The following is a 16941-nucleotide window of genomic DNA, read 5'->3' as shown; positions in this document are numbered from 1 at the left end:
ACCTCCACCACCTCCATAATACGTTCACAACACATCCACCATCTCCATAATACCTCCACCATCTCTATAACGCCTGCATGACACCTCTTCCATCTCCATGACAGCTCCACCACCTCCATGACAGCTCCACCTCACCCCCATGATCTCCACAAGAAAGGTCATAACAGGAGGAAGGCTTGTCTTAGAGGATGCAGCGAGGCAAACATGATTTTTTTTTTCTTTGTTCAGTATTTTCTTCCCACACAGGGCCTGGATTCATGTTTTCATGTGCCAACTGTGATCACATTTTAAAAAATTTGCAAAAACCCCTGAAACACGCAAAGCTGCTCACTGTGTGGCCGTTTTATGTTTATCATCACTTTAAGAGGCAACCAAGAAGCTCAGAGCAGCTGGGGGGCACTAGGAGCACCCATGCTCCCTTCACTGCTTTACGGGGTGGAGAAGACCACTGCAATAGGTTTTTAGGGAAACGCACCACCATTGATACCCCAGCCCTCTCTGTACACACCAGGAGGGGACCTCATCCTTCAAATGTGGCACTACGGTGGCACTATGGGGCAGGGCTTGGTGATGGGACACAGGTCAGGTTGATGGTTGGGCTTGATGATCTCAAAGGTCTTTTCTCACCTAGATCAGGTACCCCCAAGGACAGGGAACTCTCCTTCATGTGAATGTCCCATTTCATTCCCTCCAGAAGAATTCAACACAGCCCTGTTAGATCTTTAAGGACGGAGGTGTGATTTGTGTGACCCCATCCTACCCCCAAGAGGAATAAAAGCAGCAAAGAGGAAGAAACTTTCATAAAAATTTATTGGGTTAGAAATCCCACGCCATTTCTCTCTGCAGATGGATGCATTTCCATGCAGCCCCCAGAAAACAGCACAAAGCAGCACAAATTCCTGCTCCGTGTGCCAGGAAGACTTGCTCCATGCATCTCCTGCAGTTCTCAAACTGTTCCTCTTTTTATTAGTCAGAATATACTGATATATTGTTAAAAAAATACTAGTTGAAGCAGCAAATACATAGTCCAGAAGCACTTTACTGTGCCTCTCATTGCTTTGTGTCCCTTGCTCTCGTTCATTTGGTATTGCCCAGGAGGCTTCTCCTTCGGAGGCAGCTAACACCATGACCTGTGAGCAGCACGACCTAAATTACACATTTCCAGCTGTTAGGGCATCTGCGGGGTGCAAACACTCAGGGATTCATCGTGCGAATTCCTCTTCAGCCTGAGCACGATGAGGGACGAGGACACCTGCGGTGAAGCAAGGCGGCAACGGGAGCAGCTCCACGCCGGGAGCACAAGCGGAGGCGCCCGACTCAAAAAGTCATTTATTGCCTTTATTTTTCGCTGCCTCACGGAGAGCCGTTGGAGAGGAAGCGCCCTTTTATCTGGAAGCGCTCACACTTCTTGTACTTCATGGTCAGCCCGTACTGAGGGGTGATGTCCACCGCCTCGCCCGGCGCCAGGCTGAACTCCAGCTGCTGCAGCAAGGTGGTGAGGAAGAGGAAGACCTCCCAGCGGCCGATGGACTCGCCGATGCAGCGCCTCCTCCCCAGGCCGAACGTCAGCACTTTGTCGCTCTCCGTCCTGTTGATCTCGGTCCCGGCTGCGTTGAGGAACCGCTTGGGCTTGAAGGCGGAGGGGTCCTGCCAGAGCTTCCTGCAGTGGAACAGAGAGACCTGAGCAAGCCGCTGGGGACGGCAGACAAAGAGAGCCCTCTTTGTGAGGAGTGTTGCAATGTTTTCTCATTTCGCCACCCTAAAACGTTGGCAGCCTGCTGTGGCCTCTGTTCCCCACCCAAAATGCCAGCTGCATGTCAGCCCGTATCAGCTCAGCCCATTGAAACCTCCACTTCAGCCTCGGATCGTGTTTGCCTACGCAGATACCAGGGATGATTGAAATCAGCACATAACATCTAGAGAGGTCCTGCTCTTCTGGCTGAAATGGGAGCACAGGAATCTGGCAGGAACTTTTACAAAGGAAGGATGGAGACCTGAGGGATTTCTCCTCTTGCATCCTCCCTTAAAACCTCCCAACCTGTCCCAGCCTGGCCATGCTGTGGGATTTTCCAGCACCTTACCAAGGAACTGCCGCTCAGACATGGGGAAAGATCATGCTCCTGTTGGGTCAGAAGCTTTGCTCTGCAAAGTACTTGATCTGGGACTTTTAAGGATGATCAGACTCTTAAGGACAGATCTGTGCGATCTTCATCCCAGGCAAGCCGACTGCCCCCCCCCGAATAGGAACGCTGTGGTGTACTCACTCGTCATGGTTCACCTGCCACTGGTTGACAAACACGCAGGTGTCCTTGGGGATGTAGTAGCCGTTTAGAGCAGTGGCTTTCGTTGTCCTGGAAGAAATATGAGCAGAGGTTCAGAGGAAACTCACAGCTTCGTGGTGAAACAAGCACAAGTTCTGGAGGTGCTCTGTTTGCTGGGACCTCCAAAACCCCAAGCAGCACCTACCTGTGCGGGATGGTGAAGGGCAGGAAGGAAGAGTGCCTGAACATCTCCAGGATGAAGGCTTCCGTGTAGGGCAGCGTGCCTCGGTCTGACAGCCGCGGTCTCCTCTCCCGGCCGATAGTCTGATCTGCGGGAGGAGAAGCTGGTTGGGGCCAGCCCTCACCTCACAGGTCCCAGCCCCAAAGAATCGGGCTTGTCAGCTCACCCAGCTCATCCTGGATCTTCTTCTGGATGTCAGGGTACAAGGCGGCGTACATGAGGCACCAGGACAGGGCGGTTGTCACGGTGTCAAAGCCTGGATGGACACAAAGAGAGGCATCTAGCTACCAAAACACAGGGTATTCACAAATCTCAGCACCCTGGATGTGTTGGCTGGTGACACACAGCCTTGGAGAGCTTTCCCCATCAGCTGCCCCTCAAAAGCCACCTCCTGTGGCCACGACTGCCTGTGAGCCCAGCGGCAGCTCCAAAGCCCCAAGCATGGCCAGGGGATGGGGCTGCACCCGTGGAGATGGCCTCACCTGCCCCAAAGAGGTCGTTGACGATGGCGATGATGCTCTGGTCGGAGAGCTGGATGTGGGTGTCCTCCCCTGTTGTCTTCCTCTCCTGGCAGTGCCCGATCAGCGAGTCCGTGATGTCCCTGATGTGCTCCTGGGGAAGAGCCAAGGGGTCAGAGACACCAGGGCAGATGAAACCTCCCCTTACCCAGCTGCAGGAGGCACCAACTCTTCCCTCCCCCACAAGCGCAAAGGGGGATGCTGGAGGCAGGGGGTGCCAGGTCCAGCACCCAGCAAGGGGCAGCGGGGTTTGGTGGAGGACAAGCTGCAGAGCCAAGCCGGTGGGTGAGGAGAGCTGGTGGGATCAGCTCCGTTAGAGAACTGGGAACCAGCTGCAGCAAAGTCAGCATCTCAAGAGGCTCTACCACATCCCATAACCCATAAGCAGCAGAATTGGATTTGGGCTTCCTCTTCAGAAGCTCAATTTTATTAAGCACAAAGCTCTACTTCTGTGCCCTCTTCTAATGATTTTAATGAATGGGACCATGACAAAAAGAATGCAATAAGAAAACAAGCAGCAAAGCGAGGGAAAGGTTTGCCCCAGAGCAGCATCCAAGCTCTTACCTTGTTAAAGGTGGCGTAATGGTCCTGGACAATTTTCTCTATGAACAAGTTGAAGCGCCTGTTGATGTCCTTAAAGAGATCCATGGCACGGCTGGGCAGGTAGCGGAGCAGCGGGATGAAGTCCGAGGGGTTGCCAGCAGCTGCCACGTCCCCAAATTCATTGCTGTCATTGACCAGGCTGAGCAGCTCCTGGTCGTTGTGGTCGTAGCGCTTGCCGAAGCACATGGCGCAGATGACATTGGCCACCGAGACCACCAGGTAGCGGTACGGGTCGAAGCTCTGCTCCTCCTCCATCAGCTGCAGGAACTTGGTGACCAGGTAGGCGGCCTCCTTGGAGACGTGCTCCTCCAGGAGGCAGCTGGAGGACGACGTGGGGCTGGCGGCGATGGAGAAGGTCTTCAGGGCGTTCTGGGCCAGCCTGCGGCGCGCTTTCCACACATCCCCCACGTCGGGGCTGAAGGCCAGGCTCTGCCCGTTGGAGATGTACTTAAAGCTGGGGAGGTCGGGGCGCCCCATGAAGTCCTCCCCTTGCCTCACCAGCGCCTGCCGCAGGGTGTCCAGCCCGCTCAGCACCAGCACGGGCTGGGTGCCGATGGCCACCTCCATCACGTCCCCGTACTTCTGGCTCAGCCGCGTCAGGGCCAGGTGCGGGTCCTTCCTCAGCTCCAGCGCGTTGCCCACAATGGGGAGGCCGCGGGGGCCCGGGGGGGGCTTCAGCCCCTTGGGCACACGGCGCCGCAGGGGCTGGGTGAGCAGCAGGAGCAGGCAGAAGACGGCGGCCGCCAGCAGGACCTCGGTGGCTGAGACACCGCTGGGGCTCCCCGCCAGCCCCATCGCAGCCTCCATCCCTGCTGCCATCGAGGATCCTTGGGGAGAAGGATGGCAATTAGGGAGGGGGCAGCGAGGACCCCACAGAAGCCCCCCCCGCACCCCACAAGCGTGAGCTCCCAGCAGGATGCTGTCAGGGTGGGTTTTTTTTAAGGATTCCCAGGGGGGTCCCTCCCGCAGCGGTGCTCACCTCGGGGCGCAGCGCTCCTTCGGGGGCCCGATCCCGCCGCCAGGTACCGGGCGCCCCGCCGGCCCTGCTTTATATGCATCGCCTCCCGCTCCCATTGGCCGGGGCGCCTCCCCCCACGTGACCGAAGCCTAATCAAAGCTGCCGAGCGGCCGAACTCCCCAGCAGCCCCCCCGGGATTTACGGGACCCCCCCTCGGCGCTCCCCGGGGGCGCCCCGACGGGGCGGGCGGCACGGCACGGCACCGGGCGGCACGAGGGGCTGCGGGGACACGGAGGGGGGGGACACGGAGGTCCCGGGGGGGGGGGACGACGAGGGGGGGACATCGCGTGCGAAGCGGGAGGGAGGTTTGGGCACCCTGGCACGCCACCGGGGAGCCTCTTAAAGGAGCCGCAGCCCCACGGGGATCCGCGAACACGCCGGGGGGGGGCGGCACGCACCGGCTCCGTCCCGCACCGCTCGGTGCTGCCCACCCGGCTTTGCCCTAAAAGGGGGATCCCGGATCCGGCCCGACCCCCCCCCCCCCCCCAGACCCCCGTGAGGGACGCGGGGCAGGTCCACGGGGGGCCACGTCGCGGGGCCGGGGGTCACGGCCGGGGCTTGCCGGTTAAAAATTGGCCAGGTTCGCGTGAGAAGCCGCCGTGCCCTCTGCCCCCCCCCCCGGCCCCCCGGGGACAACGGGGGCTGGGGTCACGTCGGGGGGCGGGGGGGGCGAGGGGACAGCATCGCGTGCGAAGGGGCCGGCACGGACCTGGGACGGTCACTCGTTGTCACGCTATGGGTGTGGGGGGGGGGAAATGGCTTATAAAGGGCCAGGGCGGCGGCCCCACGTCCAGGAGCCCGGCCCGGGGTCAGGGTGGCGCCGGGAAGGATCGCCCCCCCCCCCCCCCCCCCCCCGCAGCGGGTAACGGGGCTCGGTCCCACTTGTATCCCCTCCACGGGACCCGGGGGGCAGCCCACAGGGGGATGGGGGGGGCTCAGCAGTGCCACCACACTTGGGAACATCCCGGTGGCAGGGGACACGCAGGACGTGCAGGGCACGCAGTCCCGTCCCCCTGCAGCATACCTATATGTCTATAGGTACCTCTATAGGTTCCTGCTGCCGCACAGCGCCGTGCACACGCGCCTTGCACACCCAAAGCTGGCCCACGTCTGCTGCAGTCGTGCACTTTTAGCACCACATCCCCCATGCCCACCGCCCGCACCACGCCGTTGCGGTGTTCGCCTTCCCAAAACCTTTTTTTTTTTTAGCGTTTCCCACGTATTTGAGCAAATCCCCCGTGTCTCGACAGGCGTCTTCCCATGCAGGGCTGGGAGGCATCTCCTGCGTGAGCCGTCCGCACGGTGCCTCTCGTTAGCGTGTGCAATTATTGGGCTGAATTTTAGCAGCCTGGGTTTTGTAACTGTCCCTGCCAAGCCTTAATGAGCCTACTCACTGCTATTAATGATCCCGCTTGGGCCAGGTGTTGAAAGCCTTTATTAAATATTAGCTCAGCTTCTACCTGGGCACGATTCCCCCTGTGCTTTCCAAAGAGCAGATGAAAACTTGGGGCAAAAAGAAAAATAAATTCCCTCCATCTAATGAACACCTCCACTCCCTCCGGCTGAGCCGGGACCCTGCGTGTCCCCTGCCAGGGTTTTTTTTTGGAGGGGGGGACGGGGTCGTGGGGCCGAGCCCAGGCGGCGGTCGCGTGCCGTGGTCAGGAAGCATGCCAGCAACTTCTCACGCAACCCTGGCCAATCGTTAACCTGAGGCTGGCCCCGGCCACGAGGTCCTGCCACAGTGGGGACACCGGTACCCTGCTTGTCCCCCCCCCCCAGTGTGGTGGAGCTGGGGAACGTCTGCCCTGGGCTCCGGGGCTGGCTCCAGGGGCTCGGCCCCCTCTGTTAATGGGTAGCTGTCCCTTGGGTCCTCCTCGCCATGACCCCACAGATAAGCACCCAGCTGCCTATTTAAAGCCTCGAGTGGAGCAGGAGGCAGGAGGAGAGGAACCCATCCGGGGGTTTGGGACCCCCTCTCCTCGCTCTGCTGGGACCCCAGCCCTCTGTGACCTGAGGACCTGCAGGTAGGAGAGGACATGTGCGTGTGGGGCTCTGAGCACGGACGTGGAAGGTTTTAAAGCTGGGTGGGAGAATTCATGCTATAGCTCTCCCTGAGCAGTTTTGGGGTTCCCCATGCTAATCCTGCCTCCGCACCTCGCTTCCGTTATCTCCTTCTAGATGGCAGCAGGGATGGAAGCTGCGATGGGGCTGGCAGGGAGCCCCAGCGGTGTCTCAGCCACCGAGGTCCTGCTGGCGGCCGCCGTCTTCTGCCTGCTCCTGCTGCTCGCCCAGCCCCTGCGGCGCCGTGTGCCCAAGGGGCTGAAGTCCCCCCCGGGCCCCCGCGGCCTCCCCGTTGTGGGCAACGCACTGGAGCTGAGGAAGGACCTGCACCTGGCCCTGACGCGGCTGAGCCAGAAGTACGGGGACGTGATGGAGGTGGCCATCGGCACCCAGCCCGTGCTGGTGCTGAGCGGGCTGGACACCCTGCGGCAGGCGCTGGTGAGGCAAGGGGAAGACTTCATGGGGCGCCCCGACCTCCCCAGCTTCCGACACATCACGGACGGGCAGAGCCTGACCTTCAGCCCTGACTCAGGGGATGTGTGGAAAGCGCGCCGCAAGCTGGCCCAGAACGCCCTGAAGACCTTCTCCATCACCGCCAGCCCCACGTCGTCCTCCAGCTGCCTCCTGGAGGAGCACGTCTCCAAGGAGGCCGCCTACCTGGTCACCAAGTTCCTGCAGCTGATGGAGGAGGAGCAGAGCTTCGACCCGTACCGCTACCTGGTGGTCTCGGTGGCCAACGTCATCTGCGCCATGTGCTTCGGCAAGCGCTACGGCCACGACGACCAGGAGCTGCTCAGCCTGGTCAACGTCAGTGAGCAGTTCGGGGACGTGGCGGCTGCTGGCAACCCCTCGGACTTCATCCCGCTGCTCCGCTACCTGCCCAGCCGTGCCATGGATCTCTTTAAAGATTTCAACAAGCGGTTCATCCGTTTCCTGCAGGCAATTGTCAAGGAGCACTACGAGACGTATGACAAGGTGAGAGCTTTGGGGACCCCCACCAGCGCCAGAGATGTGTCCCACTCTGTGTTGGGGACTTGTTTGTCCTCCTGCAGCCGAGTGGCCATGGCCATTGGTGTTCCTGCAGATATTGTTCCATCTAGGAGTACAGCCTGTCCAGCTGTAACCTCTTTGTGTTGCGGGCCAGTACGCATGCTCCTCGGTGGCCTTGTGTGCTAAGAGCAGTTGGTTGGGCAATATTCTGATCTGTCAGCAAGGCTGCTTGCACAGGTGTCCTGCAGAGCCACCTCCTCATTTCCACTGGCTGCAAAATCAGTAGGGACCACCATGGGGGTTGAAAGATGATGTTCTCCAGTTGGTAACCCAACGCTCTGCTTGGCCACCGGCTTCTTTTCTCTCTTCTCTTCTCTTCTCTTCTCTTCTCTTCTCTTCTCTTCTCTTCTCTTCTCTTCTCTTCTCTTCTCTTCTCTTCTCTTCTCTCTCTTCTCTTCTCTTCTCTTCTCTTCTCTTCTCTTCTCTTCTCTTCTCTTCTCTTCTCTTCTCTCCTCTCCTCTCCTCTCCTCTCCTCTCCTCTCCTCTCCTCCTCCTCTCCTCTCCTCTCCTCTCCTCTCCTCTCCTCTCCTCTCCTCTCCTCTCCTCTCCTCTCCTCTCCTCTCCTCTCCTCTCCTCTCCTCTCCTCTCCTCTCCTCTCCTCTCCTCTCCTCTCCTCTCCTCTCCTCTCTCCTCCTCTCCTCTCCTCTCCTCTCCTCTCCTCCTCTCCTCTCCTCTCCTCTCCTCTCCTCTCCTCTCCTCTCCTCTCCTCTCCTCTCCTCTCCTCTCCTCTCCTCTCCTCTCCTCTCCTCTCCTCTCCTCTCCTCTCCTCTCCTCTCCTCTCCTCTCCTCTCCTCTCCTCTCCTCTCCCTCAGAACAACATCCGAGACATCACCGACTCCCTCATTGAGCAGAGCCTGGAGAAGAAAGAAGCCAGCACCGCCGCGCGGATCCCTAACAAGAAGATTGTCAACCTGGTCAACGACCTCTTCGGAGCAGGTATCTTGCCCCGCCGCTCCCTCAGCTACGGCAGGTCACCTCGGGCTCCTCACCTTACAGCTCTGACCCCAATTGTCCAGCACCGGCTGGCCACTTTGTGTCCAAGCACCCATCCCCCTGCTCTGGACCTTCTTAGGACACCCCCAGAGACCGTGTGGGATATTAGGTCTGGAAGAAAGCTTCAGGAACAAGCCAGGGGCACAGTTGATAGCTTGGTCAGGGTGGCTTTTCCTGGCTGAGGGAGACGTCTGCTGCCTGATTCACCCTTGAGTAGCTCTGTGGAAACTCCCTCGCTTCCAAAGAAGTTGAAATCTTGCACAAACCTGGCATAACCCCAGGGCAATCCAGGACGAATGAGAACTGAACCTTTTAGCAAAGCTTTCTCCAACAGGATACAAACCCAAGCCCTACAGTGTGCCCGGGATGTCCTCTCCCTTCTTAGCCATCCACGTGCCAGTCTGGCAGCGAGCATAGCACATATGGGGTCATGCATAACCCGTGTTGTGCATGACACTCATGGGGTCTGCACTACCTCCCCTCTCCACCCAGGCTTTGACACCGTGACAACCGCCCTGTCCTGGTGCCTCATGTACCTGGTGACATACCCCGACATCCAGAAGAGGATCCAGGCCGAACTGGGTGAGCTGATGAGCCCAGTTTTTTGGGGCTGGGACCTGTGAGGTGAGGGCTGGCCGCAACCAGCTTCTCCTTCCCACCTGCCGCAGATCAGACCATCGGCCGGGAGAGGAGACCGCGGCTGTCGGACCAAGGCACGCTGCCCTACACGGAAGCCTTCATCCTGGAGATGTTCAGGCACTCTTCCTTCCTGCCCTTCACCATCCCGCACAGGTAGGTGCTGCTTGGGGACGGACTGGGCTTGCCAAGGTGAGGACCTGAGGCACCGTGGTGCAGCCTGCCCAGCAGCAGAGCAGGGAAAATTCTATCAGTACAATAATGGCTTCATCATGGACACAGGGAGTTCACCACTCCTGTGCAGGTCAGCGTGGGCAAACTTTGAGTCCTGTGAGGATGCGGAAGAGCCTTTTTGCTTTCTAAAACCTCACAGCCCTCTCTTCTCCCCCCAGCACGACCAGGGACACGGTGCTGAACGGCTACTACATCCCAAAGGGCCGTTGCGTGTTCATCAACCAGTGGCAGGTGAACCACGATGAGTGAGTACCTGCAGAGGCAGAAAGCCTCCTGCTTTAAGGGAAAAAGGGGAGGGTAAGGGATCTACTAAATCCAGGGATATCCTAACTGGCTCCCATGAGAGCCCCCCTGCACCCGTGGCCAGGAGACTCCATCTCAGCACCTGACCTTCTCCACCCCAGGAAACTTTGGAAGAACCCACACGTTTTCAACCCGGAGCGTTTCCTCAATGCCAAAGGGACTGAGGTGAACAAAGAGGATGGGGAGAAGGTGCTGGTCTTTGGCCTGGGGAAGAGGAGGTGCATTGGGGAGTTCATCGCCAGGAGGCAGGTCTTCCTTTTCCTGACCACCTTGCTGCAGCAGCTGGAGTTCAGTGTCCGTGATGGCAGGAAGGTGGACATGACGCCACGCTACGGACTGGCCATCAAGCACAAGCGATGCGAGCACTTCCAGGTCAAGCAGCGCTTCCCCATGGCGAGCTTGAGCTGAGCAGCGGGCTCATCCCCAGCCGTGGGTGCCCTCGTACCAACCCCGGGGCTGGCAGAACCTTGCAGGTCCACCCAATAAACTGAAGCCATTGAAGCATCCCTTTTATCTTGTTTGCCTTCTACCGTTTTCCTCCTTTTTCATTGTCTGGTGTTTCTACTGTTGGATATTCCATCGCGTCTAGGCTTAGCACCACAAAGCTCATCTTGGAGATTTTGGGAAAACGTCTTGGAAAAACACTAATACTTCTCCAAGTCCTCTAAACTTGTTTCCTTGTGTCCACACTGTGTTTTTAATTGCCCAACTGAGTTGTCGTGTCACTCCAAGACCCCATTCAGGGAGGTTTATCACAGAATCATCTAGGTTGGAAGAGACCTCCAAGATCACCTAGTCCAACCTCTGACCTAACACTAACAAGTCCTCCACTAAACCATATCACTAAGTTCAACATCTAAACGTCTCTTAAAGACCTCCAGGGATGGTGACTCAACCACTTCCCTGGGCAGCCTATTCCAGTGCCTAACAACCCTTTCAGTAAAGAAGTTCTTCCTAATATCCAACCTAAACCTCCCCTGGCGCAACTTTAGCCCATTCTCCCTCGTCCTGTCACCAGGCACATGGGAGAATAGACCAACCCCTACCTCGCTACAGCCTCCTTTAAGGTACCTATAGAGAGCGGTAAGGTCTCTTAGCAAGAAGAGCCTCCTATTCTCCAGGCTGAACAATCCCAGCTCCCTCAGCCGCTCCTCGTAAGACTTGTTCTCCAGACCCCTCACCAGCTTCGTAGCCATGCTCTGGACTCTCTCGAGCACCTCCACGTCCTTCTTGTAGCGAGGGGCCCAAAACTGAACGCAGTACTCAAGGTGCGGCCTCACCAGAGTTGAGTACAAGGGGACCATCACTTCCCTAGCCCAGCTGGCCACACTGCTTCTGATACAAGCCAGGATGCTGTTGGCCTTCTTGGCCACCTGAGCACACTGCTGGCTCATATTCAGCCGACTATCAACCAATACTCCCAGGTCCTTCTCTGCCAGGCAGCTTTCCAACCACTCATCTCCCAGCCTGTAGCGCTGCTTGGGGTTGTTGCGCCCCAGGTGCAGGACCCGGCACTTGGCCTTGTTGAACTTCATACAGTTGACCTCAGCCCATCGCTCCAGCCTATCCAGATCCTCCTGCAGAGCCTTCCTACCCTCGAGCAGATCGACACATGCACCTAACTTGGTGTCATCTGCAAACTTCCTGAGGGTGCACTCGATCCCCTCATCCAGATCATCGATAAAGATATTAAAGAGGACTGGCCCCAGTACTGAGCCCTGGGGGACTCCACTAGTAACCGGCCTCCAACTGGATTTGGCTCCATTCACCACAACTCTTTGGGCCCGGCCATCCAGCCAGTTTTTAACCCAACAAAGCGTACGCCAGTCCAAGCCACGAGCAGCCAGTTTCTTGAGGAGAATGTTGTGGGAAACGGTATCAAAAGCCTTACTGAAGTCAAGGTAGATCACATCCACAGCCTTTCCCTCATCCACTAAGCTTGTCACTTGGTCATAGAAGGAGATTAGGTTCGTCAAGCAGGACCTGCCTTTCATAAACCCATGCTGACTGGGCCTGATCGCCTGCTTGCCCTGCAAGTGCTGCATGATGACCCTCAAGATAATCTGCTCCATGAGCTTCCCTAGCACTGAGGTCAAACTAACAGGCCTATAGTTCCCCGGGTCTACCCTCCAGCCCTTCTTGTAGATGGGTGTCACGTTTGCTAGCCGCCAGTCAACCGGGACCTCCCCCGATAGCCAGGACTGCCGATAAATGATGGAAAGTGGCTTGGCCAGCTCCTCCGCCAGTTCTCTCAGTACCCTCGGGTGGATCCCATCCGGCCCCATCGACTTGCGTACATCCAAGTGCTGTAGCAGGTCGCCAACCATTTCCTCATGGATAGTGAGGGCCACATCCTGCTCCCCATCCCCTTCCACCAGCTCAGGGTACTGTGTATCCAAAGAACAACTGGTTTTGCCGCTAAAGACTGAGGCAAAGAAGGCATTAAGCACCTCAGCCTTTTCCTCATCTTTTGTAACTAAGTTTCCCCCTGCATCTAGTAAAGGATGGAGATTCTCCTTAGTCCTCCTTTTGTGTTGATGTATTTGTAAAAACATTTTTTGTTATCTTTAACGGCAGTAGCCAGATTGAGCTCCAGATGAGCTTTGGCCTTTCTAATTTTGTCCCTGCACAGCCTCACAACATCCTTATAGTCCTCCTGAGTGGCCTACCCTCTTCTCCAAAGATTATAGACCCTCTTTTTTCTCCTAAGCTCGAGCCACAACTCTCTGTTCAGCCAGGCTGGTCTTCTTCCGTGCCAGCTTGTCTTTGGGCACGTGGAGACAGACCTCTCCTGAGCCATTAAGATTTCCTTCTTGGAGAGTGCCCAGCCTTCCTGGACTCCTCTGCCCTTCAGAACCACCTCCCAAGGGACTCTGCCAACCAGTGTCCTGAACAGCTCAAAGTCAGCCCTCTGGAAGTCCAAGACAGCAGTTTTACTGGTCCCCTTCCTGACTTCGCCAAGAATAGAGAACTGAACCATTTCGTGGTCACTCTGCCCAAGACAGCTCTTGACCACCACATCTCCCACCAGTCCGTCACTGTTTGTGAACAGAAGGTCTAGCGGGCACCTCCCCTGGTAGGCTCTCTAACCAGCTGCGTCAGGAAGCTATCTTCCACGCTCTCCAGAAACCTCTTAGACTGCTTTCTCTGGGCTGTGTTGTGCTTCCAGGATATGTCTGGGAAGTTGAAGTCCCCCACGAGAATGAGCGCTGACAATCTCGCAACTTCTGCCAGCTGCCTGTAGAACTCCTCATCAGTCTCCTCACCCTGGTTCGGCGGTCTATAACAAACCCCCACCAGGATGCCTGCCTTGTTGGCCTTCCTGCTGATCCTAACCCATAGGGACTCAACCTTATTATTCCCAGGCTCAAGTTCCACAACATCAAAACACTCTCTGATACAGAGAACCACACCACCACCCCTTCTGTGCTGCCTGTCCCCTCTGAAGAGCCTATAGCCAGACATTGCAGCACTCCAGTCATGAGAGTGGTCCCACCACATTTCCGTGATGGCAACCAAGTCATAGCCTGCCTGCTGCACGATGGCTTCCAGCTCCTCTTGTTTGTTACCCATGCTGCGTGCATTAGTGTAATTTATCTTTAACTCAAGGCACTTTAGTGCCTCTTTGAGAATCTGCCAGACAACCTCGCATATCAGGGGTTCTGCTGCTGCTCAGATTCGTTTTTCAGTAAAATGAGAGGGGTCGTTAAGGTGAACTGGGGTGGAGGAGCTCTTCAGGGACCAGCATTTTGGAGGAGAAGGCCCACCAAGGCCGACAGGCAGTGATATGGGAACAAGAAGGACCATGGGGTGCAACACATGAAGCTGTTCCCATGGGCCAGGATGCCAAACCCCGGCCGATGAGAGCTCCCTCCAGGTCCGAATGCCAGGCCCCGGCAATTGCACGCACACAACCCTGCATTGCACAAAAACTTCCAAGAAGGAAGAAAAAACAAAAGGGAAGGAAATGAGGAAGCCGGTTGCCCAAGAACTCGGGGAGATTCCAGCAAGAGCAGGGAGGTGTTCAGACCCGTTAAACAAGCAAGGGAGTAGCTCTTTGTCTCTCTGTGCTTCCACGAGGTCCAAACCACATCTGGAGAGACAGGGCTGAGCTCAGGGGAAGCGTGGAAGGACAGTTTAGGACAACACATGAGATCTGTTGGCCGAACTACACCTCCCCTACGTCCCCCGGGGGTGTAGGTAAAGGCAATAGACTCGTGCTCCACCTTTCCATGAGGGACATCCCGAATCCAGCACGGACGTGGGGCTGGGTGTCTCGGTGTTCAGCCTGGTGCTTTGCAAGACCACCAGGGCCACCCCGGCCGCGTGTCATGCCGTGGGGTGGGGAGCTTCCCGTGGACTTGGCCCCGTGACTCCGGCGCTGGTGCAGGACCAGAGCCCCGGTGGCTGGAGCCATCGCGTGACTCCGCTGCCCTGAGTCCCGGCGGTGGCTGCTGATAAGGCCTGCAATCAGTAGGGAGAAATAAAGAACAGAGGGGTAGTTTTTTTTCCCTTTGGAGATGAGTGGTTTACAGCCCCGGGGCAGATAAGCAGATTAATATTAACGTTACCGAGTGAAACAGCCCCTTGTTGGTGGAAGGTCTCCTCTGATTGCCTCCCCTGGGGTCACTGCTGACAGACTGCAGAGCCTGGCACTGGAGATCAGGGAAAAAAAAGGGCGAGAAAAAGGAGAAAAAGGAGAAAAGGAGAAAAAGGAGAAAAAGGAGAAAAGTCACCCACGTGCCAGGATGAGGAAGGAAGGGAGAGGGTTGGAGGGGAGAAAACTGGGCAGGCTTCCCACCCGGCCCTCCTCTTCTCGCTGATGGAGGTGAAACGCACAGTTTTATGGGGCTCCATCTTTCTCCCTTCGATGGCAGCATCCCACACGGGACACCAAGGGGCACGGGGAGCCCCCAGAGCCCCCAATTTGGCCGGGAGCAGCATCTCTTCTGCTCAGCAGAGCGGAGAGGCCAAGCAGCAAGGAGACCTCCCAGGGCAGCTCCGGAAGGGAGCAGAGCTGCCATACAAGCCTGGCCTTGCACACACGTCTCCTTACACACTCGTGGCAGCTCCCGTCCCACAAGGTGCCCTGTGCTGCACCCACACACTCTCCCCTTCCTCCCCTTCCCCACCAGCTCCTGATAAGCAGATCCATTGATCACTGCCACGACGGCCCTGATTGCACACATCCCCTATCTCTGTCTCTTCCCTAATGATCTTCCTCAATTAAAGCCTCCGCTTACTCCCCAGGTAGCTTGCAAGTGCCGTGATTTCTTTATGGGAACCGGAACCATGATAAGCTGGGGGAGCTTTTATCACTTGCTTTTATGGGAGGTTTTAAAGTGAGTCAGCAGGCTGAGCAATGGCAGCTCCACTCCGGGTCCCCCTGCAACGGCGGAGGTCCCTGGAAGCCACAGGGACACGTCCAGCAGGGATGGAAACTCTTTGAGGAGCTAAATTGCAGTGGGAAACTGTGGGTCCTGCTTTAGAGGGAGAGAAAGGGGACAGAGGGTTTGCTCCCACACTTAGTGACCCTCCTTGTTAAAAGCCCATCCCATATTTCCAACCTATTTCCAGTCTTCCTGCCGCTGGCTCCTTCTTTCCCTCAGCTGTTTGCTCATACCCAGGAGAGCTGTTAGCAGCAACCACCTCCCCACGGGGATTAGCTCCTGGGTGCCTGTAAAAAATGGCCTAACTTGCAAATTTCTGCCAAAGGGGAATAAAACCACAGCTTCTGAGTAGCTGGAGAGGGTGCTGAAACCTGGCTGGGGGATTAAGCATATTCCCCAGGTGTCACCCACCTTTGTGACACCTCCCTTTGGCTGCCTGTCCCCGAGACTGCCGGCAGTCCCCTGATGTCACAAATCTGCCCGAGACAGGGGGGCTGTGGGGATTGTCCCCCATCCTGCCTCTCCTCCCCTTCCCTGCACCCCAAATCTGACACGGGGGGAACCCCACAGCAAAGCCCCCAGCCACGGGGGGAGGAAAGGAGGGGAGAAAGGTGGGGGACGGGGACGCCGCCGGTCCCCAAAACCAGAGCGGGGTCTGAGGGCAGCGTCCCCAACCCTTTCTTGTTTAATTAACACCCTCCTGGGAACGAGGGGAGGCTTTGAAATGAGGGCAAAATCCCAAAGAGGGATTTGGGGGCCAGCAATGGGGGAGAAGCCCCCCGAGGGCCAGGGCTGAATGCCAGCAGGGCGCAGCACCAGGCAGGGCGGTGCGGGATCCCAAATCGCTTGGGCGCTCCTGAAGCATTTTCGTCCCCTCCCGGAGCGCTCCTGTCCCCTCTGCGCTGGCTTTGGGACGTGAACGCCCTCGTGTGGCGCCTGCCACACCAGCGCTGCGTGCGCACGGGGCGGCTTGCCTCCCCGAAAGGCCGGGCTCCTGCGCTGGGGTTTTTTTTGGGGGGATGCTCATTTGGGGAGGGGGAACCCGGCAGGGTCTGGATCCCACATCCCCACCGCCCCTGGAGCTCTGGGTGCTGCAGGACCAGCCGGGCTCGCTTTCCTTTGGGGATTTGGTGTCTTTTTTCAGTCTGTAGGTGAGTTGCTCGCTCTTCTTGCAGCACTTCTGCCCTGGGCAGGGTGCAGAGGATCCCACACGGGTCTGTGCCTGCATCCGCGGCTGCATTTCTGGTGCAGGCAGACACACGAGCCGCTTTCATTTCCTCCCAGCACCGCTCTGCTCGGTGGCTGGGCAGGAACCAGTGGCGAAAAAGTGATGCAGGCGAGCAGGACCCGTCCTGCACCCGCTCAGCATCGCTGGGGACAATGTGCTCGGCGCAGGGAAATCCACGGCAATCCCCCACGGCACGATGGCATCATTCTTGGTCTGCAGGCAGAGCTGCCAGCACCATGTCCCCAGAGCCAGCGTGTCCCCCCCATCCCCTCCTGCCCCCTCGGTGACCACCAGAGCCCGGTGCCCACCCCAGTGAGGACACGAGCCCCGGGATGTGGGGGGGTCCCGGGGGGCTGCGAGCGCTGTGCCCTGGCTTCCTGCTTGGCCCTACATGGCCACGGCGCC

General features: G+C 57.7%; 2 protein-coding genes across 3 annotated transcripts; one reads left to right on the top strand and one right to left on the bottom strand.

Moving 5' to 3' along the window:
• Positions 1-669: 669 nt before the first annotated feature.
• Positions 670-4704, bottom strand: LOC106044188 (cytochrome P450 1A4-like). Its single transcript, XM_048081392.2, has 7 exons — positions 4603-4704; positions 3585-4450; positions 2985-3114; positions 2669-2758; positions 2467-2590; positions 2265-2351; positions 670-1660 (listed from the first exon to the last, which is right to left on the bottom strand). Exons 1-7 carry the CDS (start codon positions 4679-4681, stop codon positions 1354-1356), a joined length of 1683 nt encoding a protein of 560 aa, XP_047937349.2. The 5' UTR covers positions 4682-4704; the 3' UTR covers positions 670-1353.
• Positions 4705-6518: 1814 nt separating this feature from the next.
• LOC106044189 (cytochrome P450 1A5-like) lies at positions 6519-10424 on the top strand. 2 transcript variants are annotated; one of them, XM_048081549.2, is made up of 7 exons: positions 6519-6665; positions 6820-7677; positions 8604-8688; positions 9238-9327; positions 9414-9537; positions 9774-9860; positions 10020-10424. In XM_048081549.2, exons 2-7 carry the CDS (start codon positions 6820-6822, stop codon positions 10324-10326), a joined length of 1551 nt encoding a protein of 516 aa, XP_047937506.2. In that variant the 5' UTR covers positions 6519-6665; the 3' UTR covers positions 10327-10424. The 2 variants fall into 2 exon arrangements, with proteins under 2 accessions (XP_047937506.2, XP_047937505.2); XM_048081548.2 differs by having other exon boundaries at positions 6520-6665; positions 8565-8688.
• Positions 10425-16941: the final 6517 nt, after the last annotated feature.

Source organism: Anser cygnoides, chromosome 11 (genome assembly GCF_040182565.1).
Source record: "Anser cygnoides isolate HZ-2024a breed goose chromosome 11, Taihu_goose_T2T_genome, whole genome shotgun sequence".
In the NCBI taxonomy this organism is placed as follows: Eukaryota; Metazoa; Chordata; class Aves; order Anseriformes; family Anatidae; genus Anser; species Anser cygnoides.
Note: the sequence above shows the minus strand (reverse complement) of the source record. Positions and strands in the feature narration are given on the sequence as shown.